Source organism: Lemur catta, chromosome 1 (genome assembly GCF_020740605.2).
Source record: "Lemur catta isolate mLemCat1 chromosome 1, mLemCat1.pri, whole genome shotgun sequence".
Taxonomy (NCBI): domain Eukaryota; kingdom Metazoa; phylum Chordata; class Mammalia; order Primates; family Lemuridae; genus Lemur; species Lemur catta.
Genome location: NC_059128.1, coordinates 109,082,881 through 109,108,584, shown reverse-complemented (window position 1 = coordinate 109,108,584; position 25,704 = coordinate 109,082,881). Strand labels below are relative to the sequence as shown.

Genomic DNA, 25,704 nt, shown 5'->3' with positions numbered 1-25,704 from the left:
TGTGCCCAGGCTGGCTCAAGCAATTCACCTTCCTTGGCCTCCCAAAGTGCTGGGATTACAGGTGTGGGCCACTAAGCCTGGCCCAATCAAATATTTCAGTGCAATATTTGAAACGTAAATTTTTTTTTTTTTTTTTTTTTTTTTGAGGCAGAGTCTCGCTTTTGTTGCCCAGGCTAGAGTGAGTGCTGTGGCATCAGCCTAGCTCACAGCAACCTCAAACTCCCGGGCTCAAGTAATCCTCTTGCCTCAGCCTCCCGTAGCTGGGACTACAGGCATGCGCCACCATGCTTGGCTAATATTTTCTGTATGTATTTTTAGTTGTCCAGATAATTTATTTCTATTTTTAGTAGAGATGGGGTCTCGCTCTTGCTCAGGCTGGTCTCGAACTCCTGACCTTGAGCGATCCTCCCGCCTTGGCCTCCCAGAGTGCTAGGATTACAGGCGTGAGCCACCTCGCCTGGCCAAACGTAAACATTAATGCAAAACTGGCCATGATGGATGAAATACCAAAATTTTAAGGAAAGGCAGTAGTGTTAAGAAAAACTAGAAGAAGTCATTGTTTTGGACTAACCTCTTGCCCTTGGCACCAACAGACCAGACTAAAAATCAAAATGGAGTCATTCAGGATGATGTTCCAGGTCACCAAATCTAAACTAAATTATCTGACCTGCTGAGATGTCTGAAGGGAGACATAACAGCTAATTTCTCAACCGGGCCAGTTTCAACCTTCAATGGGCATGATAGTGACGTTCCTTTGCTTTAATCCTTAGGCAAAAAAGTAGCCAGAAGTAACCTGGTGTTAACTAATTACTTATTTTTTCGTCTCCCTGTCCCTGCCTTTGAAAGGATTAACACACTTTTTGTTCTTTGCTTTTGCTTTTCTTCAACCTTTCTCTGTCTATAAAGCCAAAGTCTTCTGCTCAGCTCATTGGACTACAGGCACGCGCCACCAAGCCTGGCTAATTTTCCTACTTTTGCAGAGGTGGGGGTCTTGCTATGTTCCCCAGGCTGGTCTCAAACTCCTGGCCTCCGGCAGTCCTCTTCCCTGAGCCTCCCAAAGTGCTAGGATTACAGGCACGAGCCACTGTGCCCAGCCTGATTTTTATTTATTTTGATAAAGTTTAGTACTCACAAGAAGTTCTAAAAATAGTAGAGGGTTTTGTGCACCATTTGTAATAACCACATACATAACCATAGTGTGTTTTGGCAACCAGGAATGGATGTTAGTACGATACAATCAATTCAAGTACAGACATTATTTAGATTTCATCAGATTTTATGTGCTCTGTGTGCGTGTGTGTGTGTGTGTGTGTGTGTGTGTGTGTGTAGTTCTATAAAATTTTATCAGACCTGTAGATTTTTGCAACTCTCATGATTTGCAGGTTTTCTACGATGATGGTATTGTGTCTGTGTTTCAAAAGGAGTCTTTATCAGAAACAAGTTTCAAGCATATTTATAGAAGAAATGGTATAGGATTTGCCTTGAAATAATGACAGGTCTACACAGTGGTGTGCACCTGTAGTCCCAGCTACTTGGGAGCCTGAGGTGGAAGCCCAAGAGTTCTGGGCTATCCCATGAGCAAGGTGCCAGTTGGGTGTCTGCACTAAGTTTAGCATCAATATAGCAACCTCCTGGGAGCGGGGATCGCCTGGTTGCCTAAGGAGAGTGAACTGGCCCATGTTGGAAAAGCAGCAGGTGCTGTGCTGATCAGTAGTAGAAAGTCATCTGTGAATAGCCACTGCAGGTCGGGCGCGGTGGCTCACTCCTGTAATCCTAGCACTCTGGGAGGCCGAGACGGGCAGATCCTTTGAGCTCAGGAGTTCAAGACCAGCCTGAGCAAGAGCGAGATCCCGTCTCTACTAAAAAAATAGAAAGAAATTAGCTGGACAACTAAAAATACGTATAGAAAAAATTAGCCGGGCATGGTGGCACATTCTTGTAGTCCCAGCTACTCGGGAGGCTGAGGCAGTAGGATTGCTTGAGCCCGGGAGTTTGAGGTTGCTGTGAGCTAGGCTGATGCCACGGCACTCTAGCCCGGGCAACAGAGTGAGACTCTGTCTCAAAAAAAAAAAAAAATAGCCCCTTCAGTCGAGCCTGGCCAACATCGCCAGACCTCATCTTCACAATAAATAGAAAAAGTAGCCGGGCATGGTGGCCCATGCCTGTAGTCCCAGCTACTCGGGAGGCTGAGGCAGGAGGATCGCTTGAGCCCAGGAGTTGGAGGCTGCAGTGAGCTGTGATGATGCCACTGCACTCCAGCCTGGGCGACAGCGAGACCCTGTCTCAAAAATAATAATAATAAAAAGAAAGGAAGAATGGGAAAGGCGTGGGTGGGGGAAGAACAGATGAAACAACATAGACTGAGTTGCTAATTACTTGCTGAAGGTGGGGAATGGATGCAAGAGAGTCCTAGTTGTCGGCTAACATTCCTGAGCCCTTTCCTAGAAGCTACCAGATCAAAGGGTTTGCATGTTATCACTATTCCCATCAACCCCAATTTTCTGATGATGAAATCCAGGCTCAGAGATGGGAAGTGCCTGCCCAGACATTGACCAAACCACAATCCATAATCTGGGTCCAATTGTCGCCATAGGCTACAGTCATAAACTGCTTCAGACTCTCGCACCAGGTATTTAGCAATAGCCTCTGCATCTTACCCAGCGCCTACTGTATGCCAGACACTGGTTCAGGGGTCTACAAATGTTTTTTACAAAGTTCGAGGTAGTAAATATTTTCTGTTTGTGGACTACACACCATGTCTGCAGCCACGACTCAACTGTACATCTAGGGCAAGAGCAACCACAGACTGTATGTAAACAAAGAAGTGTGGTTGCGTGCTAATAAAACTTTATTTATAAACACTGAAATTTCAATCGTATGTATTTTCACATGTCATCAGATATTATTCTTTTGCTTTTGTTCGTCCAGCATTTAAAGGACAAAGAGAAAGCCATTCTTAGCTCAGGGACCGTATAACAACAGGTATCAGCTTAGATTTGGGCTAAGGGTCATAGTTTGCTAACCTTTGTTGAAGATGCTGAGACACAGTGGTGACCAAAACGGGCAAAATTCCCTATCCTCATGAGCTGACATGCCAGGAGTGGGATGTACAACAAGCAAAATAAAAAGCTAAACACAACTGGGCATCATGGCTTGTGACTGGAATTCCAGCGCTTTGGGAGGCCAAGGTGGAAAGATCATATGAGGCCAGGAGTTGGAGACCAGCCTGGGCAACATAGCAAGACCCCATCTGTACAAAGAATTTAAAAATTATCCAACCGTGGTGGTGTGCACCTGTAGTCCCAGCTACTTGGGAAGCTGAGGCAGGAGGATTGCTTGAGCCCAGGAGTGGGGTTGCAGTGAGCTGTGATGATGCCACTGCACTCTAGCTGAGGTGGCAGAGCAAGACCTTGTTCCCCCCCGCCAAAAAAAAATAAAGAAAAAGCTAAATGGAGAAGAAATTCAGACAGTGATGAGAAGTACGTAGAACAGTAAAGCAGAGAGGGAGGGTGTGGAAAATCCCCACATGACCAATTTGTACCTTTACAGCCAGGGTTTTTTTTTTTTTTTGGGACAGTGTCTTGCTCTGTAGCCCAGGCTGGAGTGCAGTGGCGTCATCATAGCTCACTGCAGCCTCCAGCTCCTGGCTTCAAGCAATCCTCCCGCCTCAGCCTCCCAAAGTGCTGGGACTACAGGCGTGAGCCACCGCGCCCCGCCTGCAGCCCAGTTTTTAGACAGAATTCCTCAGATCTAAATCAGATCCTTCCCAATTGCAACCAAATTCACAAACCACCTCCGCGGTTATGTAACACACATGGGTATAGATGGAGAGAAGTATATATAGATACAGTTATTTCCTTTTTGTACTTAAAGAAATGGAGTCATTTCCTAGGCAAGAATACCTGTGCAATTGTGAATTTGATGATAGCGACATATTGAAAGCACCTTACATTTATTAATAAATGTAGCGTGTATGTGTTTATGTGGATATATTCCAGAACATAGCAATGTATTATGATAATAGGTGACATTTTCAGCCTCTAAAAGAAATGTTAGAAACAAGCCTAGGCTGGGAGCAGTGGCTCATGCCTGTAATCCCAGCACTTGGGAGGCCAAGCTGGGAGGATCGCTTTCGATCAGGAGTTCGAGACCAGCCTGCGCAAGAGCAAGACCCCGTCTCTACTAAAAATAGGAAAAAAAGAAAAAGAAATAAAGGGCATCCACATTGGAAAGGAAAAAGGGAAGTTATCTCTCTTTACAGATGATGTGATCACACAGGTAGAAAACCCCGAGTGATCCACAGTAAAACGGTTAGAAGAGATGAACGCAGCAGCACAGTGCAGCATGCAAAACCAAGATACAAAAATCAGCTGTGTGTCTGCGTGTTACCAATGACCAAGTCCCCAAGGAAAATAAAAGAATAATTCCAGCCAGGCAAAGCCGTGCGTGTCTAGAGTCCCACTGCTCAGGAAGCTGAGGCCAGAAGTTTGCTTGAGCCCAGGAGTTTGAGTAGCCACTGCACTCTGGCCCAGACAGCATAACAAGATCTGACCTCATTTTTTAAAATTGTGGTAAAAATATACACAACATAAAATGTACCATCTTAGGCATTTTTAAGTGCACAGTTCAGTGGCATTAAGCACATTCACATTGCTGTGCAACCATCACCACCCTCCATCTCCAGAACTTTCTTATCTTCCCAAACTGACACTCTGTCCCCATGAAACACTCACTCCCCACCCCTCCCCAGCCCCTGGCACCCACCATCCTACTTCCTGTCTCTGTGGCTCTGACAACTCCAGGGACCTCCTGTGAGTGGAACCACACAGGATTTGTCCTTTTGTGTCTGTCTTTTGTTTCTTTGGTTGTTTGATTTGAGATAGGCTCTTGCTCTGTCACCCAGGTTGGAGTGCAGTGGTGTCATCATAGCTCACTGCAGCTGTGAACACCTGGGCTCAAGCGATCCTCCTCCTTTAGCCTCCCGAGTAGCTGGGACTACAGGTGCCACCACCATGCCCGGCTAATTTTTCTATTTTTAGTAGAGACAGAGTTTCACTCTTGCCCAGGCCGGTCTCAAACTCCTGACCTCAAGTGATCCTCCTGCCTCAGCCTCCCAGAGTGCTGGGATTACAGGCGTGAGCCACCGCACCCAGCCTATTGCATGACATCAAAAGGGTCATATTTTTTTACCCTGGGAGCATAGAGTCAAGTTGCCCTGAATATACAGTACAAATAATTTCTATAGACGTTGCAAAACGTCTACCCAAGTGGATCCTTTAGGTAAAGGGAAAAAAAGGTTGCAAAACGTCATGTCTCTAGTTCATTCTTATGCCATCAAGTGGCAGCTTCATTCCTTTATTTATTAATGGAATTCTTCTGCAAAAGGAAAAGGAAAACTTTTTCTTATCGACTGGAGGTACTTGACTCTACTGGAAAACCGTTTGTAGGGCAGAGGCTGGTCAAATGCTAGATTCTGTCTCTTTGGAAGTCTGGTTTGAAAGATAAGAGTGACTGCCCTCCTCACCTCCAGGGCTCACCAGGGTGGGTTCTTTTCTTTTTTCTTTTTCCTCTCTTGGAGGCAGCAGAGGAATCCTTTCTTTTCACTGTTGTTCTTTCTCCTTTTTTAAGTACTATTACAGGTTGGCAGGGTGGTAATGGTAAACCTAGTATTTTAGGAGGCCCAGGCAGGAGGATCACTTGAGGCCAGGAGTTTGAGACCAACCTGGGCAACAGAGCGAGATCCCATCAAACTACAGAAAAAAAAAAATTAGCTGGATGTGGTGCGCACACCTGTAGTCCCAGCTACTTGGGAGGCTGAGGCAGGAGGATCACTCAAGCCCAGGAGTCTGAGGCTCACGCAGTGAGCCATGATGACGCCACTGTACTCTAGGGAGACCGTGTTTAAAAAAAAAACATTGTGTTGGAACTAGATAGAGGTGATGATGGCACAATATTGGGAATATGTTAAATGCCACTAAATTGTCTACTTTAAATGGTCAGTGGTTAATTTTATGTTATGTGAATTTTACCTAACTTTTTTCTGAATAGGGGGTACGGCCCGGGCATGAATAGGCGTGAGCATTAGGAAGTTAGGAGCTGATGCGTCTGTGCACCGCCCTGAAGCCAGGCTCGGGGAAGGAAATCTGGGCTGACCAAAGATAGGAAGGAATACTGTGTGAGGGTGACCTTGAAGAGCGCAGGTACAGGCTTGGAGGGAAGAACAAAGATCACATTCCCAGCTAGCTGCAGGAGCACCAGTTGGCTGATTGGCCATTCCTCCATCTCCCTATCTGGCCTCTGAAGAGGTTTAATAAGCCAAATGCTTTCCTGACCTCTCTTGGAGCTGAAATTGTCCGTAGGATACAGATCCGAAGCGGCCTGGGGGATGAGGACAAATCACTCACTACCCTGATTACAGGGATAGCTATCGCTGGCGCTATCTCCCTCTCCCTGCTTCTTTCTAATTTGAATGTGGATGAGATGCGTGGAGCTGCAGCACCCCTCTTGCAACTATGAGGAAAAGGTCAGGAGACACTCAGAAATGCCGGCTCCAATATCAATGAGTGACTGGACCTATGCCAGAACTTGCCTCTCTAAAAATATATATTAAATATCTCATTAATAATTGTTAGATTGGTTGTATGTTGAAATGATGATATTATGGATATATTGGATTTAATAAAATGCATGATTAAAATTAATTTCACCCATCAGAATTTTTTTTTTAATAGAGATAGGGTCTTCCTCTGTTGCCCAGCCTGGAGTGCAGTGGTGTCATCACAGGTCACTGCAGCCTCCAACTCCCAGGCTCAAGTGATCCTCTTGCCCCCACCTTCCAAAATACTGGGGTTATATGCATGATCCACCACGCCTGGCCCCTATTAAAATTTTTTACTGCGATTATCAGAAAGATTTAAATTACAAATGTGGCTGCCATTATATTTCTTTTTTTTTAAGCCATAGACAGAATTTATTAGAATTTGCAGAAGCATGAGATAATTTACCACAAAATAGTTTGACTTTACAACATGTAAAGTATGGTAGGAAGTTGTTTTCTCAGTCTGCTTTGTGTTGCTGTAAAGGAATACCTGAGACTGAGTAATTTTTAAAGAGGAAAAAAAGGTTTATTTGGTTCTGTTTATTTTATATTTATAAATATATTTTATATTTGTGTATATAAATAAAGTTTATGTCCAACAAGCCATGATTTTGGGGAAAAAGATAATAAAAGAGAAAAAGTGAGTTAAAAAGTAAAAAAAGAAAAATAAATAAATAAAGTTTATGTTTCTATTTTATTTATATATTTATATTTCTACGTATAGATTTATAATTAAATTTCATTTTTATGTTTATATGTATATTTGTATATTTATATTTCTAATTATATGTTTATAACCAAATTTTATGTTTATAAATATATTTATAAATAAATTATATATTTATGTTTATATTTGTACTTATATATTTGTAACTAAATTTTATATTTTTATTTATGTTATATTTATAGTTATAAGCATGTTTTGTATTTACGTTTCTATGATATGTTATATTTATTTAATTTATAGAGAAAGAAGGTTTATTTCATTCTGCAGGTTGTACAAGAAGCACAGTGCCAACATCTGCTTCTGGTGAGGGGCTTTGGGGGCTTTGGGGAATGGGACATCTAAACTATAGCAGTGGTCAATGGATCGTATTATATTTGTATCAGACAATGCTGTTCTAAACTTCTTACGTGGGGAACAAAATAAGCCTCTATGTGTTTGTGGCACTGTGAATTGTTCCATATGGTACTTGCAGCTGAAGGCACTCCTAGTGGGTCCACCAGGGTCCATGACAAATTCCCGTAAGGCCTTGCTTCCTCAGTGAGTCCATACTGGTCTGTCTTTAGTTTCTCCAATGAATCAAAACCCTGCTGGCCTCAGGACATTTGCACAGGTCGTTCGATCTACCTGTATTCTCTTTACCACCTGTGGTAAGCAAACTAATGCCCTGCAAAGATGTCCAAGTCGCAAACCCTGAAACCTGTGGGTATGTGACCTCACACGGCAGAAGCAGCTCTGCAGATGGGACCAAGAACGGTGTCTTGTGCGTGTGTTTCCCCACCAAAAAAAGAATCTTCAGATAAGGAGATTATTCTAAATTATCCAGGGGGCCCAGTGTCAGCACAGGGCCCTCCCACGAGGGACCAGGAGGGTCGGAGGCAGAGAGACTGGGAGACGCTGCACTGCTGGCTCTGAAGGGGGAGGAAGGGCCCCGAGCCGCGGGACTCGGGCGGCCGCTAGACGCTGGGAAAGGTGGGAGACAGTTCTCCCCTGGAGCCCCCAGGAGGGACCAACCCTCTTGACACCTTGGTTTTAGCTCAGTAAGACCCATTTCAGACTTCTGACATCTAGAATTGTGGGATAAGAAATGTGTGTTGTTTCCAACCACTGCGTTCCTTAGTGATAGGGTGTTATGGCAGCAACAGGGACTCACACACCACAAAACTGACCTGCTTTCTTTGTATCAGTTTCTTCATCTATAAATGGGACCAATAATAGCATCAGGTTCTGGGATTCCACCCTCCTAGTAAGCCAACAAGTGAGCCCGTCACTGTTTCATGGAAGCTGGCAGAAAACACAAGAAATAAAGGCTTTCTTAAATGTTTTTGAGACAGGGTGGAGCGCAGTGGTGTCATCATAGCTCACCGCAGCCTCCAACTCCTGGGCTCAAGTGATCCTCCTGCCTCAGCCTCCCAAGTAGCTGGGACTACAGGTGTGTGCCACTGCGCCCGGCTAATTTTTAATTTTTTTGGAGACATGGGGTCTCGCTGTATTGCCTAGGCTGGTCTCGAACTCCTGGCCTCAAGTGATCCTCCTGCCTTGGCCTCTGGAAGTGCTGTGATTACAGCCGTGAGCCAACACGCCTGGCCCACGGAGGATGTTTTTACTCACACGTTGACAAGCAGAGTGAATATCGTGTTGGCATCTGTTCCTCGAGTCTCCCAGGTCCCACGAGCCCAGGCGGGTGCTGCTCATACACTGGGTTTCTGTTGCCCCCAAGGAACAGGGAACTTCGGGCATCGGACTCGTTTTTTTAAGCTGTTCCCAGGCTTCTGTCTTTCTCGCCACACAGTCTGTCCTCCCCATGGCAGCCACCAGAGGGCGCCTGTGAGCACCTGAGTCAGGTCTTGTCCCTCCTCTGCCCACAGCCCTCTGTGGCTTCCACCTCCCTTGGGGTCAAAGCCCAAGTCCTCCCTGGGGCCCACCAAGCCCTGCAAGATCTGTCCCATCCTCTCCCCATCCTCACTTCCACTAGACTCTAAGCTGTGTCCCCAGCCTGGCAGTTAATGCCTGGCCGAAAGGAAGTACTCCCTAAATATGCGTGGAATGAGAGGCCACAATCTGCATGGCAGCTCTGAAATAATTAGAGCATATTACAATTTCAAACAATCATGTTCACGGTCTCACAGCCACAGTACCACTGACAATTTGACTAGATAATTCTCTGAGGCGGGGCCGTCCTTCCTGGGCACTGCAGGGTGCTGAGCAGTGTCCCCGGCCTCCATCCACCCCATGTCTGGAGCAGCCCCCAGTCTTGACAACCACAAATGTCCCCAGACATTGCCAAGTGTTCCCTGGGGATGGGAGGCGCATCCTCTTGGGTGAGATCCACTGATGTAGGCCAGGACTAGGTGGTTCCATTTTACAAACGGGCATAGAGTGGGCACAAGATATATAGGGGGTTCTTCTCATTGGGGTCTCCATTCATGTGTTCACTTTGTGCAGAGCAAGGACACATCCCAGAGGCCCGGTGTACACCGTCATCCTGGTACAATTAAGCCAGTGCCCCTTTCACTTTGCAAATCGTCCTGGTTTGCACTTTGGTTAAAGGGATGTGTCCACACCGCATGGTCAGCAATTCCACCCCTCAGTATGCATCCAGCAGAAATGCTGTCGGGACGACATGCTAGAACGTTCCATAGCAGCATCGCTCATAACAGCCCCAAGCTGGAAACCACACACATGCCCACCAACAGTAAAATGGATAAATATTAATACACTGTGGCAGAGTCATAAAAAGAGAATACAGGCCTGGTGTGCTGTGGCTCATACCGGTAATCCCAGCACTCTGGGAGGCCGAGGTGGGAGGATTGCTTGAGGTCAGGAGTTCGAGACCAGCCTGAGCAATAGGGAGACCTCATCTTTACTAAAAATAGAAAAAGTAGCCAGGCGTGGTGGCATGTGCCTGCAGTCCCAGCTATTCAGGAGGCTGAGGCAGGAGGATCGCTTGAGCCCAGGAGTTGGAGGCTACAGTGAGCTATGATGATGCCACTGCACTCCAGCCTGGGCGACAGAGTGAGACCCTGTCACAAAAAAAAAAAAAAGAAAGAAAGAAAGAAAAAGAACAAAAACTGAAAGAATACTAGTTCAAGTCACATAAAAATCGTATGTAATTCATATTTTGGTGCCCGAAAATAAAATTTTATTGAAACACACGACCATGCCCATTCATTTACGTATTGTCTATGGCTGCTTTTGTGCTGCAACCACATGGCCCAAAAAGCCAAAATATTTTCAATATTTTCTATGGGGCCCTTTATGACTTTGTTCTAGAGACATGCCCTGGCTAGTGCATCTGAAGCAGCCCCTCCTGTTTGTTTTTGCGTTCTGGTAACCCTATACCATATCAGCTTCTGTGTTTACACTCACTTATTAGAGGTGGTAACAGCAGAGACTCATGGCTTTCATTCGTCTTCTCCACCGTGGCTCCCACCACCCCAGGGACTTTGTACCTGCTGTTCCCTCTGCCTGGATGGCCCTCTCCACTTTGGCTCCACTAACTCTTTCTCACCTTTCAGATAACAGCTTCAAAGTCACTTCCTCCAGGAGGCCCTCCTGGATCCCCCAGGCTAGATTGCATGGCTCTCCTGTCGTACCCTGTCCTTCCTTGTTCTTTCTACCCAGAGCTCCTGGCACAATTGGAGAGTCGATTTGTGCTAATATTTGATTACTTCCTCCACTGGCGGCCAGCTACCTGAGGGCAGAGATTTTTGTCTGTTTCCTTCATAGCTGTGCCCCCAGGAAATACGTGTTGCCCTGTGAGTGCTGGAGTCTTGAGGGAGCTGAGGAATCGAGTTAGGGGAGAAGGTGAAAAGCAGGGGGAAGCTGATGGGTGCTTTTGCAGGTGAGGAGGGGCCAGGCTTGCTGGAAAGTCCCCAGCCAGGAGGTCCCCTAGGGCAGCTTGCAAACAAAGAAATGTAAAACAGTTTGCTTAGGGCTCTAAAGGAAGTCCCTAAGGTGTGGCCTGGAGTCCCAGGCGGCGGGCAGAGTCCTGGTGGGCTGAGACCCTCAATTTGTGCCTCTGTAAACTGGGGCTGCATGCTGTCCCTGGGAAGGGCTTTCTGGTGGTTACTAAGGCTCTGCATAACTCAGCAGTCACAGGCTGCAACTTTTGCTTGCAGCTCCTGTTCCCTAAACCCATTTGGTTAACCTTCCAAGGAGGGCAAAAATGCACCTTCCTGAGGCTCTTTTTTTTTTTTTTTTTTTTTTTTTTTTTTTTTAAGACAAAGTCTCCCTCTGTCACCTGGACTGGAGTGCAGTGGCGTCAGCCTAGCTCACAGCAACCTTGAACTCCTGGGCTCAAGCGATTCTCCTGCCTCAGCCTCCCGAATATCTGGGACTACAGGCGTGTGACACCATGCCCAGCCAGGATTTTTTTGTATTTTCAGTTGTCCGGCTAATCTCTTTATATTTTTAGTAGAGACAGAGTCTTGCTCTTGTTCAAGCTGGCCTCAAACTCCTGACCTCCAGTGATCCTTCTACCTCGGCCTCCCAGAGTGCTGGGATTACAGGGGTGAGCCACCTCGCCTGACCTTTCCCAAGGCTCTTGAGGGAGAATTAAATTCAACCTGCATCAGGGCATCTAGCAGGGCTGGGACTAAATAATGAAGAGCCTTTTGGACCCTGCGGCAAAAGAGGAAATCACCAGGCCAGGTTGCAGTGGCTCACGCCTTAATCCTAGCACTCTGGAAGGCCGACGCGGGTGGATCTTTTGAGCTCAGGAGTTCGAGACCAGCCTGAGCAAGAGTGAGATCCGCCCCCCCCCCACTATAAATCGAAAGAAATTAGCCAAACAACTAAAAATAGAAAAAATTAGCCTGGCATGGTGGCACATGCCTGTAGTCCCAGCTACCAGGGAGGCTGAGGCAGGAGGATCCCTTGAGCCTAGGAGTTTGAGGTTGCTGTGAGCTAGGCTGATGCCATGGCGCTGTAGCCCAGGCAAGAGAGTGAGACTCTGTCTCAAAAAAAAAAGAAAAATCACCAATACTGATTTTGTTTTTATTGAAAATGTGATGTTTCATTCATTGTGGACTCTTTTGACTTTTTGGTGTTTTTTTTTTTGAACGTATTATCTAGGCGCAGTGGCTTATGTCTGTAATCCCAGCGATTGGGCTTGCTGAAGTGGGAGGATCACTTGAGGTTGCAAGTTTGAGACCAGCTTGAGCAACATAGCTAGATTCCCATCTCTAAAAATAATAATATGGCCGGGCACAGTGGCTCACGCCTGTAATCCTAGCACTCTGGGAGGCCGAGTCGGGCAGATTGTTTGAGCTCAGGAGTTCGAGACCAGCCTGAGCAAGAGCGAGACCCTATCTCTACTAAAAATAGAAAGAAATTATATGGACAGCTAAGATATACATAGAAAAAAATTAGCCGGACATGGTGGTGCATGCCTGTAGTCCCAGCTACTTGGGAGGCTGAGGCAGAAGGATCACTTGAGCCCAGGAGTCTGACGTTGCTGTGAGCTAGGCTGACGCCATGGCACTCTAGCACAGGAACCAGAGTGAGACTCTGTCTCAAAAAAAAAAAAAATTATCATGGTGACTGGGTTTTTTTGGCATTACCTTCAATTTTGCACCTGAGGCAAGTGCCTCACCGGCCTTGTCCGAGTCCCAGTCCCAGCCAGCATGCAGTAGGTGCCAATAAATGCTCATAGAAGGAATGATTGCAATATGTAAAATCTATTATTTCTAACCAATAATAGGAGCTATATTGTTTTGCTAGGGCTGCCATAATGACGTACCGTAGATTGGCTTGAAGAAACAAAAAAGTTATTTTCTCACATTTCTGTAGGTTAGAAGTCCAAGGTCAAGGTGGTAGGGCTGGTTTCTTCTGAGATCTCTCTCTATTGGATTGGGGTCCACCCTGATTACCTTATTTCCATTTAATGACCTCTTTAAAAACCCTATCTCAAAATACAGTCACAGTCTGAGTTGTTGGGGATGAGGATTTCAACATGGGAATTTTGGGGAACTGCAACTCAGTCTATAACAGGAGCAAACTCTTAAGTATCGCTTACTGTATACCTGGCACTGTATACTAGGTGCTTTATTTCTATTATATTGGGTGCTTTATTTATATATTAATTTATGTCTTGCAAGAGCCCCACGAAATAGGTTTTGTTATTACTCAATGTTTTCCAGGCAGCCTCTGAGGCTCAGAGAGGTTAAGTCAAGTCACTTGCCCAACGTCACACAGCCAGTGAGGTCTGAACCAGAATTTAAACTCAGGATATCTGGCTCAGTTTAACCAAATCTGAAGAACATCAAGGGAACAGTGTGGGCCAGGGTTGCTTATTGTTGAAACCACGCCTTTTTGGGTGGGACTTGGCTCCCCCCTTACTAACTGTGTGACCTTGGGCAGATGACTCAACTTTTCTGAGCCTCAGTTTCCTCAGGCATAAAGGAGCCCACCCAAAGCCCAGGGTGTGGAGAGAATTAAGTGAATTAATTGATTTAAAGGGCGTGTGCCCAGCACCTAGTGAGCGCCCCATACGTAATAAGAGACGGGTGCAGTGGCGACCGCTGGTCAGCAGGGGCCGCTGCCGAGGCCTCTGCCCCATCAGGGCGCCGCAGTGGACGCATGCGCAGCGGAGCCTGCCTGCAGAGGTTTTTTTTGTTTGTTTTTTTCTTGTTCCCCACCCTTTAACCCCAACCTGTATTTACGACTCTATTAACTACAGCAGACCTGGTTGTGGCTTCTGCTAATCGTGGGCATGGGGATGACAGTGCGGAGAGCTTCCCTGCCTACACCTGGCTCCGTCTGTGCACCTGTGGGGTTGGACACCTGTCCACGAAGGGGGTCTTTCCCTACTCCCCTTAAACTCTCCCCCAAGTTCTGTAACTTATATTTCATTAGAATTTCTCGTAAGCAATGCATTCCCTCGCGAGCAAATCCAACCCTCCCTTTGAATGAAACCCAAGGCATTGCCTCTCTGAAATGCCCCCACTTTGCAAGGAAGAAACGGCTGCGACGTGCCTCTTAGGGAACCCCCCACACAGTAGGCGCTCGGTGCATTTACACATTAAAAAAATATATTATTAAGAATGAAAAACCGGCTACCCATCTGCTCAAAGAACGCGTCTCCCACATGGCGCATGCGCCTGTCTCAGCCAGCCCACAAAACGAGTTTGGAACCCAGCTGCAGGTGCTGCTGACGTCTGCTCCCTGCCACGCCCTCTGCCGCTCCGAGCCCCGCTCATTCAATAGGTATTTATTGAGCATCTTCCACCCGCCTCTCCTCCTGGGTTAAATGGGGATGGCTGGAGCAATCGCTGGTTAAATGACAGCAGGGCTGTGACAGGGCTTTATAAAGAAGAGTGCGCAAAGTATTTGCAGGGGGAGGGAGGAGGGTTCAGGTTTATTTCAGAGTCCAGGCTCAAATTTGCATCGCTTTTTGGGGACACTCACCTCCCCCTCTCCCAGCCCAGGAAAAGCACTGCAGTCCTCTCCTTTTTAGAGAGTGAGTTTTGGGAAAAATTTACCCAAGGGGGTGCAGAACGAATGGTGCTAGGGGAACATCCTTGGTCGATTCAAGAAATACTGAGTGCCTACTGGAGCATGGACCTGGGTTCATTAGAAAGAAGATACTCAACGGAATATCAGTTCGTTTCCTTGAGCCAAAGATCTGAACTACAGAAAACTGTTTCTTAGGGTCAGGTTAGGACACAAATGCTAAACAGTCTTCCTGCGCCTCCCTCTGGAGAGGACAGGAAATAGAAAATGAGATTGCGCAAGGAAAAGCTCTTAGCCGGGTGTCGGAGACCCGGCAAACCAGCCCCTGAAATGAAATAACCGTTTTATTAATAGCAATGAAAACTAATTAAAATAGCTAACGTGTATTCACGTTGGGTGTCAGGAAATGTGCTAATCCCTGTACATGTATTTAGTTCATTTTACTCTACTCCCCCCAAAATCAGGGAGTACTGATTACCTCCCTCCTCCCAATTTACAGACGGGGAAACTGAGGCACAGAGAAACCCTACTGGCTAGTGTGAAAACATGGAGTTTGATGAAGCCAGGAAGGTGTTTTGTTCATTGCTGTATCCACAAGATTTGTAACAATGCCTGGTGCATAGTAGACGCTCAGTATATATCTGTGGGCTAAAAAAGGGATTAACGCCTTTTTAAAATATATATTTTACTTTTAATGATTATGAGCACATAATGGTGGTATGATACCTATTTTTTTAAAAACCTTTTTATGTTTAAATAATAGACAAGGAGTTGCAAAACAGTACATAGAAGTCGTGAGTATCCTTTCTCTCTGCTGGTCCGGGGGATATCATCTTACATAACAATGCCCAAACCGGGAAATTGACATTCGGAAGGGTCCAAAGACTTTATTCATCTTGTAATGTGCTTTTAATAGAAGTGCTTGGCATTTTTGAAGCTAATACAATTGCTATGATTATTGTTCTCAGCTAAAACAAGGCTCTCCGTTTTGTGCACTTGAACAGTGCGCACCAGAGGGGCGCGCCCAGTTTGGGGACCACCACTGCCCCCGGGGACGCTGACCGCGTAACCTGTTGCAACCCGGGCCAGTACCCAATGCGTTAACACGGAGACGTGCCTCTGTGCGCCTGCGCGGAACGACGCTTTGCCCCGCCCCCGCAGCGCGGTCATATGATCCGCCCAACCGGCGTTTGCCTATAAAAGGCTGAGCGTTGACGTCAGCGTTCTCTTCCGCCGTTGTCGCCGCCATCTTCGGCGCGGCTCGCCTCAGTTGGGTCTACCCGGGAGAATCCACCGCCATCAGCCACCATGGTGAGCAGCCCTGTTCAGCTCGTGTCCCGGAACGGCGGCGGGGCCTCTGTGAGGCCGGCGCGGCCCAGCCTGGGACGCTGTGGCCGCCTGGATAGGGAGAGAGAAGACATGGCGGCGACGGCGGCGGACTCGGGGCTGGGGAAGCGGTCGCCGCCATGTCTGCGCGCCGGGCTCCTTGCCGAGCCTCGTCTTCCAGTCCGGGGGCGCCGCCGCCTCGCGGGAGCCCGGGCCCGGCCGGCGCGGGGGTGGTGGCGGGGATGGGGGTTGGGTGCGATGTGGCAGAGGCTGTAACGGCGGGCACCGCGGTGGGAGCGGGGAGTCGCCTTACGTAACTCGGGGGCCACGAGTTGGAGGTCGATTTGTTGCCGGGGGCCGTGGGCAGCGGGAAAAGGGCAAAACCAGGGAAGCGACACGTAGAAAAGTCGCCTGACACCCCGAAAACCACCTCCTGATGTTGTGCAGTCTTGGTTTGGGCCCTTGTCCTTCCTGTGACTCTGAAGTGCCAAAAGCTCTTTTTTGGGGCCCGGGTGTGGGCTTGTGCCTGGTGGTGTTGCTCGCGCTCCCCAAGGGTGGCCGGCCCTTTCTGATCCCCCAGGCAGAGGGGTCACCTTGTGTTTTAAAGAGGTTTGTTGGTTGAGGGAAGCCAGGGTGACCTAGTGGCAACGTGGACGCCGTTTTGGGGGAAGTGTCATGCATTCCATATTTGACATCTGGCATTTCCCGGTACTGTGCTTGGTCTCAAGGAAATTTGCTGTCGTTTCTGGAGACTTTTCAGTCCTCAGGGTTGTCAATTCTGAATGACAGTTGGAATCAGTGGTTCCTCGGAGGTTGGGGGAGTGGTTTTCAAGGGGTGTCTGGCGAGAAGACTGGGTGGGCATTGAGGGACAATTTAGCACCAGCCCCCTCCCGGCCTTTGCCCTGGGAGTTTAGTATCGACTGGATGTTCTGTGCCAAGCCAGGTTCCTGGAATGCCAGGCTGGTCTGAGCCACCCCCTCTCCCCCAGGTGAACTTCACGGTAGACCAGATCCGGGCCATCATGGACAAGAAGGCCAACATCCGGAACATGTCTGTCATTGCCCATGTGGACCACGGCAAGTCCACGCTGACAGATTCCCTGGTGTGCAAGGCAGGCATCATTGCATCGGCCCGGGCCGGGGAGACTCGCTTCACTGACACCCGGAAGGATGAGCAGGAGCGTTGCATCACCATCAAGTCAACGTGAGCTGCCACGGTGCCCTCTGGACCTGGGTGGGGGCTGCCAGCCTGGCAGCTGGAGGCCAGGGGTGCCCCAGTGGGGGGGGGGCAGAACTGTGGGCACTGAAACCTTCTCCCTTCACAGTCCCCCTGAAACGTTTCCACCATCATGTTCTTGAGCTAGTATTTTAAATTAGGGAAGAGAATGAGGTCGTATGTAGTGAGACAGATGGGGAGAGGCACAGGGGTGGGTGGGCAGGCTTTGGGAGCTGGCGGGGGTCTTGAGGAGAATGCTTAACCCAGGGGTTCTCCCTGCTTGTGCTTGGAGGACTTGTGTGCCTCTTGCCCCAAGAGATGCTAGGTAATGTCTGGAGACATAGTGTTGTCGCTCCTGGGGGTGGAGGGTGTAGCTGGCATCTAGGGATGCTGAGAAGCAGTTGTGTTTGCCCAGGATAGTCTCCTGTGACGATTTTCTGCCCCCAAAGTGGTGTAGGGTAAGTGATTGTCACTGCTGTCTGTCATCAGCTGGTGATGTTGGGAGGTTCTCACTGGTTCATCTCAGCTGGGGCTGGAGGAGAGAGAAAAAGGGCAAAAGTGGTTTCTGGGGCTTCTGTAGTCTTGCTTTGGTCACGTAACTGCTACTTTGAGTCCAGGTGTGGGGACTCCCGCAAAGCCAGAGGGGGGCTCTGGGCACTGGTACCTGGAGTCCCGCATCCCTGGTAGAGGCAGGGGGTGTGTCGGCTGCCATGTGGGAAACCTGAAGTCTGACTCTGGATGAGTAATCCAGAGGGGGAGGGGACAGGGTGGAGAGTGCCCAGTGTTGGCTCTGGCTGTTGACGCCATCATTGGCTCCCTTGGGCCGGAACCTCGGCTGAGCCCAGGGGTCTGGCGGGTAGGACAACAGAAGGCCATAGGGGCTCCGGCCTCCTGACCCCTCCTTTCCTCCTCAGTGCCATCTCCCTCTTCTACGAGCTTTCTGAGAACGACTTGAACTTTATCAAGCAGAGCAAGGACGGCTCTGGTTTTCTCATCAACCTCATTGACTCTCCTGGGCACGTGGACTTCTCTTCGGAGGTGACAGCTGCTCTCCGAGTCACCGATGGCGCCTTGGTGGTGGTGGACTGTGTGTCAGGTAAGCAGCAGGTCCCCCGATTCAGGGCCTGGAACCTAGGCCACTGGACCTTCCCTGCCTCTGGGTGACATCCATCCTGCCCCCACTGCCCGCAGGCGTGTGTGTGCAGACGGAGACGGTGTTGCGGCAGGCCATTGCCGAGCGCATCAAACCCGTGCTCATGATGAACAAGATGGACCGCGCCCTGCTCGAGCTGCAGCTGGAGCCTGAGGAGCTCTACCAGACCTTCCAGCGCATCGTGGAGAACGTGAACGTCATTATCTCCACCTACGGGGAGGGCGAGAGCGGCCCCATGGGCAACATCATGGTACGACCCTTCCCCTCCTGACGAGGTTGGGCCCAGCAACCTGAAGGGCTTTGACCTGGCCTGGAGAGCTGTCCTGGGGGCGCTCAAGACCGGATGTGTACCCATCCCAGAAATGATGGGGTGGCACAGAAAGGGGTGGGGTGTTTTCCCATCTGACTGGATCTTTCCCTTGGGCTGGAGGCTCCCACCAGCAGGCAGGGCTGGTCCCACGTGATGACTGACATTTCTTCACTTTGACCTGACATCTAGTGAAGAAATAGAGCATCTGAGGCCTTAGGGTCCTGGTGGGGTGGTGGGGTGGCAGTTGCAGGTCTGCCTGGGCGCCCGTGCAGGCCACTCACCTCTTGCTTTCCCAGATCGACCCTGTCCTGGGCACTGTGGGTTTTGGGTCTGGCCTGCATGGCTGGGCCTTCACCCTGAAGCAGTTTGCGGAGATGTATGTGGCCAAGTTTGCAGCCAAGGGCGAGGGCCAGCTTGGGCCCGCTGAGCGGGCCAGGAAAGTGGAGGACATGATGAAGAAGCTGTGGGGTGACAGGTGAGCCCCGCGGGGCAGGGATCAGGGGATCTGGGACACTCCAGTGGGGTGGGGATGGCACTCAGGACGTAGCTTAAGCTCCCCAGACGTGTGGTTTCTCCTCTTGCCCAAGCTCTTGCCCTTGACCTGGGTCACCCCACCCCTAACCTGGATGGGTTGGGCTTTCTTTCTGCCAGGTACTTTGACCCAGCCAATGGCAAATTCAGCAAGTCAGCCACGAATGCTGACGGGAAGAAGCTTCCCCGGACATTCTGCCAGCTCATCCTAGACCCCATCTTCAAGGTGAGGAGCTGGAACCCAGTTGAGCCACACATGGCAGGTGACTCCTGGCTGGGTACCCTTGAGCTGTTGGTGGTGATGGGAGCATCCTCCTTGCATCTGGAGGCCCTGACAGGTCACCTTACCTGCTGCTGGCAGCTCACGGGCAGGGGCAAGAGAGTGAGCAGGCACTTTTAGGGTCAGGTTGCACCTGGACACGTTACGTCAAGGTCCTTGGGCTGTGGATGGTGGGGAAGAGGCGGCTTCTCTGGTAGGCGGAGGTTAGTTTTGACCAGGAATCTATTCTCATAAGTTAAGATTTTTTTCACCTGATAGTCAGATGGATTTTTTCCTTTGAATAATTTACCGTGAGGCTTTTTTGGATTTGTTCAGTGGGGTCACAACCTTGGCGGTAAGTGGGTCAGGCTCTGTGCGGGGTGGCTGCTGTGCCATGCCTGGCCTAAATGCACTGGAGCAGAAGCAGTGGTGGCTTCCTACCTCAATGTTGTTTTGTCTCATGATCACGAATTTAGGTGTTTGACGCGATCATGAATTTCAAGAAAGAGGAGACGGCAAAACTGATTGAAAAACTGGACATCAAGCTGGACAGTGAGGACAAGGACAAAGAAGGCAAACCCCTCTTGAAGGTGCGCAGGGCGCTGAGGTCCCCATCTGGGGGCATGGTTGTCAGCCTTTCTCCCTTGGGACCTCTGGTTCTGGGCGCTTTGCTGTTGAGGCATTACAGCAGCCAGTCCTCTCTGGGACAGCTGTTGGCACTGCCTTGACCCCTTTCTAGAAGGGGCCACGCTTTTTAGGAGAACACGGCTCCTATCTGTTTCAGGTCCCGAAGAAAGGAAGGGCAAGCACTTGATTATCCTGGGGTGCCCCAAGCTCCTGTGCAAGCCCTTCTTCTTCTGTCCCTAGGCTGTGATGCGCCGCTGGCTGCCTGCTGGGGACGCCCTGCTGCAGATGATCACCATCCACCTGCCCTCACCAGTGACGGCCCAGAAGTACCGCTGTGAGCTGCTGTATGAGGGGCCCCCAGACGACGAGGCTGCCATGGGTATGTGGGCACGGGGGTGCCAGAGCTATAGTGCACAGCTCTGGGCAAGAGGCATTTTGGAAGCACAAGCTGCAGGGCCATAAAGCTGTCCCCACTTGGGCGTTTCTTTCAGGCATTAAAAGCTGTGACCCCAAAGGCCCCCTTATGATGTACATTTCCAAAATGGTGCCAACCTCCGACAAAGGTCGGTTCTACGCCTTCGGACGTGTCTTCTCGGGGCTGGTGTCTACCGGCCTGAAGGTCAGGATCATGGGGCCCAACTACACCCCTGGGAAGAAGGAGGACCTCTACCTGAAGCCCATCCAGAGGTGAGCGGTTGGGCACCACCTGCGGCTGCTGCTTCCGCTGCTCAGCAGGTGGCTGAGGAGGTGGGGACAAGCAGCATTAAGTTATTTCCAGCCTCTTTGTTTTGTCATGGCCCAGTGAGGATGAGGAAAGTCCCTGGGGGTGTTAGGTGACCGTGGGAAACGGGCTGCTTGGTGAAGGCCAGCTCAGAGTGGGCTGCAAATTATCTGGTCTCCAGGGTGGTGGCAACAGTCTTGTTCCGTGCTCAGAGCAGGCAGTGACCCTAAAGATCATGTTTAATGGTAGTCCCCACCCAGCAGCCATGGGCTAATGCTTACTCCAGCTTCTCAGGAGCGTTACCTGTGTTGGTAGCAGGTGGGCGCCCATGTGCCTTTTGTCTGCTCTTGGTTCTGTGCACACAATTGAGGCACCTGCATGGGGTGTGGTATTGAATGGGCCAGAATCCCATGGAGTTAGTTATCTGGGTTGAGTACAGAGTGCAGCCAGGGTTTGTGGCCTGGGCAGGGGCATCACTCCTATTCCAGGCAGGAGGGACACTAGCTCTGGAATGGCCTTGCCGTGCTGCCAGCCCCCTGACACCTACTACTCTCCGCAGAACAATCCTGATGATGGGCCGCTACGTGGAGCCCATCGAGGACGTGCCTTGTGGGAACATTGTGGGCCTGGTGGGTGTTGACCAGTTCCTAGTGAAGACGGGCACCATCACCACCTTTGAGCACGCCCACAACATGAGGGTGATGAAGTTCAGCGTCAGCCCTGTTGTCAGGGTCGCTGTGGAGGCCAAGAACCCAGCAGACCTGCCCAAGCTGGTGGAGGGGCTGAAGCGCCTGGCCAAGTCGGACCCCATGGTGCAGGTGGGCACGAGGGCACGGACACCACCTGCAGGGGGAGAGTTTGCTACTGCTTGAGGTGTGGCCAACTTGGTTGCCAGGGTTTTGAGATTTGAGTGACTCAAAAGTGGGGTCTCTGGTTTGCAGGGGGCCCACACCTGCCCAAGTAGAGCTGCTGCCCTTTAAGTGGCGATTTTTTGCCCAGGTAGCCACCACCCCCCGTTTTAGGCTACTTGGATTTCTACAGGTTTACCATGGGTTGTGGATCTTAAATTTGTTCAGGTTTAATTGTGCCAGGATGCAGCAGAAGGCTGATGGGGCCTCTTGCTGCCTTTGATGGTCCCGGGTCCCTGGTACCTTGTTCTAAAGCCTTGTTTGGGGAGCTGAGCAGCTCCCGCCAACTGGAGGGGATGTGGAACCTGCTTTGTGCCCATCCCTAAAGTTCACTGTCCCCCTGGGCCTGAGGCTGCTGCCTGTCAGTGCCCCAGGCTGATGCTTGGCCCTTGCAGTGCATCATTGAGGAGTCCGGCGAGCACATCATCGCCGGTGCCGGCGAGCTGCACCTGGAGATCTGCCTGAAGGACCTGGAGGAAGACCACGCCTGCATCCCCATCAAGGTGAGCCGTGGGGGCTGCGCCTGCCCCCTGTTGGGCTGGGTGACTGGCACTGACAGGATGGCTTGGTGTCCACCGGCCTTCTCAGGCAACTGCGTGCTCTGGGTTCCTCCCAGGCTAAGTTCAGCTCCACACAGGCCAAAGCCAGCACTGGGCCTCTTCAGCTGATGCAGGAATGAGGGTCTGGTTATGAGTTAGCTGCGTGGCAGCTTTCTCTACACTCTTGTGCGTGAGGAAACAGGGTCATGCGTGACAGGCTCAGGTCAGGCTTGCTTGCAAAATCTCACTTTCCAACTGACGCTGTTTATCCCGCTCCTGCTGGCAGCGGGTGGAGCTCAGCCTAGCCCACTCCCTGTGTTCACACCAGGAGTAAGATTGTCCTATTCCTTCCGACTAAATGTGCCACTCATTGCAGGGCCGTGTCAACTCTGCCTCGCTAGGAAAGTTTTGAGAATGCCTGTCTGAATGTGGCCTCTGCCTCCTTATCTCTGAGGCTGTGTGTGACCTTCCCTCCCATTCTTTCTGCAGAAATCCGACCCAGTTGTCTCGTACCGTGAGACGGTCAGTGAGGAGTCCAATGTGCTCTGCCTCTCCAAGTCCCCCAATAAGCACAACCGGCTGTACATGAAGGCGCGGCCCTTCCCTGATGGCCTGGCTGAGGACATCGACAAGGGCGAGGTGTCCGCCCGCCAGGAGCTGAAGCAGCGGGCCCGATACCTGGCCGAGAAGTATGAGTGGGATGTGGCTGAGGCCCGCAAGATCTGGTGCTTTGGGCCCGATGGCACTGGCCCCAACATTCTCACTGATATCACCAAGGGTGTGCAGTACCTCAATGAGATCAAGGACAGCGTAGTGGCCGGCTTCCAGTGGGCCACCAAGGAGGTGAGGGTGCACCTCCTGTGAGCCAAGCTGGGGCCTTGGTTGGGGGGTGCTGGGGATAGGCCTGGGAGGCAGATATCTGTGTAGGGGCCTCACCTATTTCCTGCCTCTGGAGAGGGGTCGAAGTCCTGCCCCCTGGCAGGGGTTGAAGATGCAAGATGAGATGCACCCAGTTTGATTGGGGCCAAGACCTGGAGGGCTTGGCACGGAGAGGGAGCTGGTGTGCACTCAGTCTCTGATCCTGGCTCTGCACCCCCCCTCAGGGAGCGCTGTGCGAGGAGAACATGCGGGGTGTGCGCTTCGATGTCCATGATGTGACTTTGCACGCAGATGCCATTCACCGTGGGGGTGGCCAGATCATCCCCACGGCGCGGCGCTGCTTGTATGCCAGTGTGCTGACTGCCCAGCCTCGCCTCATGGAGCCCATCTATCTGGTGGAGATCCAGGTGAGCGGCCCTTCCTGCCCATGACCTCTGGCGTCCCGCTCTGCCCTGCCCGGTGGTGCTGAATGGCTTTCTCTCTGTTTCCTGGCAGTGTCCAGAACAAGTGGTTGGTGGCATCTATGGTGTCCTGAACAGGAAGCGGGGTCATGTCTTCGAGGAGTCCCAGGTGGCTGGCACCCCGATGTTTGTCGTCAAGGCCTACCTGCCTGTCAATGAGTCCTTTGGTAAGTGCTGGCCCAATGTGGCTGTGGCCAGGCCAGAGGGAAGGAAACCTGGTTCTTGGGCTCAGCAGGGTGCCTCCCTGCCTGGGCCCCATGGGAGCAGTCTGTGGAGTCTGCCGCCCTCTCCACCTGGGGGCAGTCCAGTCCTGACCTTGTGTGGACTGAGTCACTGAACATACGTGGGGAGGTTGTTACCCAAAGGTGAGAAGGCCTTTGGGCGTGTGTCTCAGGGATGGCTCAGGGCATACGTTGGAAGAGAAGCTCGGCAGTAGCTCAGGTGGTCCCGCAAGGAGCAGGCAGCAGGCATGGGAAAGGCTGTCACGCCTCACCTCAGTGGCCTTAGAATGTGCAGGGCACCAGGCTCAATGTTTGGCCTCAGGGCCTGGTGTTGTCCCAGCCGCCCTCCTTTGCACATGTGCCGTGGGGCCCAGGAGTTCTGGGTTCCCAGGAGGACCTGCTTCTCCTGGGCAGCCCACTGAGCCCTGTTCCCTGCTCTGTCCCCACAGGCTTCACCGCTGACTTGAGGTCCAACACGGGCGGCCAGGCCTTCCCCCAGTGCGTGTTTGACCACTGGCAGATCCTGCCCGGAGACCCCTTCGACAACACCAGCCGCCCCAGCCAGGTGGTGGCGGAGACCCGCAAGCGCAAAGGCCTGAAGGAAGGCATCCCAGCCCTGGACAACTTCCTGGACAAATTGTAGGCGGTCCCGGCCGCAGCGCCCACCACCCTGGGTGGGACGGGCACAGCACCCACACCCAGTTCGACCACAGCAGCACGTCCTCACATTATCAGACGACACCTCAGACTGTCCCGACACAGTGATGCTCCACCTGAGAGGTTCCGGGGCCACTCCGTGCCATTGCTCAACCTTAACACTTGATGCCGTTTCTTTCGATATTTATTTCTAGGTCGCAGAGATGCCCTCTTTGCAGGGACTGATTTGGCCGGTGGTGGAGGGGGAGGTGGGGTGGGATACCTAACTTTTTTTTTCCATTTCTTCAGAGGGAAACTCAGATGTCCAAAAAAATTTTAAAATGAACGCATTAAGAGTTTTATTTGGGTTAATGGCCCATAGTGGCATTTTTCTCCGGAAAGGGGAAAGGAGCAAGTGGGTAGGTAATTTCTAGAAGGCAGGAAGTCCTGTGCGGTGTGATCATGAGCACGTCCAGCTGTATTAGTGCCATTGGAATAATAAATTTGTTATGGTGATGACATCTTTCTGCATCATTCTTGCGGCCTCTTTGCGGGGAGCAAAGGCCAGGACCAGGGCCATTGGTGCTGTGCCGCTACCAAAGGTCACCTTGGCCTGTAAGGGACATGCAGATGCCTAAGACCTGGGCCCTGCTTCCAGAGGGCAGTAGTAGGTGCTGCCCAGTGGGATTTTGTAGGATGTTGGGTGGAGGTGCCACTGCTGAGGACATGAAGTAGGAGCAGTGCCCCAAGGAACTGAAGTTTAAAATGTCATTTCATTTGCAGTGCACTCAGTTGGTCTGGGGTTGGGGCTGCTGGACGGACACTGCTGGCTTAGACTATCCTCTGAATTGCCGGTGTGCTCACACCCTATCCTGAGATCAAAGCTTCCTGTGAGCCCATTTGTATTTGTTTTTTGTGAGACAGGGTCTTGCTCTGTCACCCAGTGTAGAGTGCCATGGCATCAGTCTAGCTCGAAGCAACCTCAAACTCTTGGTCTCAAGCGATCCTCCTGCTTCAGTCTCCAGAGTAGCTGGGACTGCAGGTGGCACTACGCCCAGCTAAATTTTTTTTTTTTGGTGGGGAGGGGATCTCGCTGTTGCTCAGGCTGGTCTCCCAGCTCAGCCTCCAAGAGTGCTGGGA

At 50.7% G+C, this 25,704-nt stretch overlaps 1 protein-coding gene and 1 non-coding gene across 2 annotated transcripts; both read left to right on the top strand.

Annotated features, from left to right (window-relative positions):
* The first annotated feature begins 16,002 nt into the window (after positions 1–16,002).
* EEF2 (eukaryotic translation elongation factor 2) lies at positions 16,003–25,085 on the top strand. The gene is made up of 15 exons (XM_045544801.1): positions 16,003–16,088; positions 17,093–17,307; positions 18,234–18,415; positions 18,511–18,722; positions 19,079–19,257; positions 19,434–19,539; positions 20,049–20,162; positions 20,440–20,578; positions 20,691–20,886; positions 21,480–21,738; positions 22,224–22,331; positions 22,857–23,210; positions 23,471–23,653; positions 23,742–23,874; positions 24,378–25,085. Exons 1-15 carry the CDS (start codon positions 16,086–16,088, stop codon positions 24,569–24,571), a joined length of 2,577 nt encoding a protein of 858 aa, XP_045400757.1. The 5' UTR covers positions 16,003–16,085; the 3' UTR covers positions 24,572–25,085.
* LOC123630884 lies at positions 18,929–18,993 on the top strand. Its single transcript, XR_006732823.1, has one exon. It is a non-coding gene; the product is annotated as a small nucleolar RNA SNORD37 (small nucleolar RNA).
* Positions 25,086–25,704: the final 619 nt, after the last annotated feature.

Bases quoted from the DNA above. Each gene is read 5' to 3' on its own strand.
- EEF2 (XM_045544801.1), top strand. The intron at 18,723-19,078 runs GTACGACCCTTC...TTGCTTTCCCAG, and splicing joins GCCCCATGGGCAACATCATG to ATCGACCCTGTCCTGGGCAC. The intron at 20,579-20,690 runs GTATGTGGGCAC...CGTTTCTTTCAG, and splicing joins AGACGACGAGGCTGCCATGG to GCATTAAAAGCTGTGACCCC.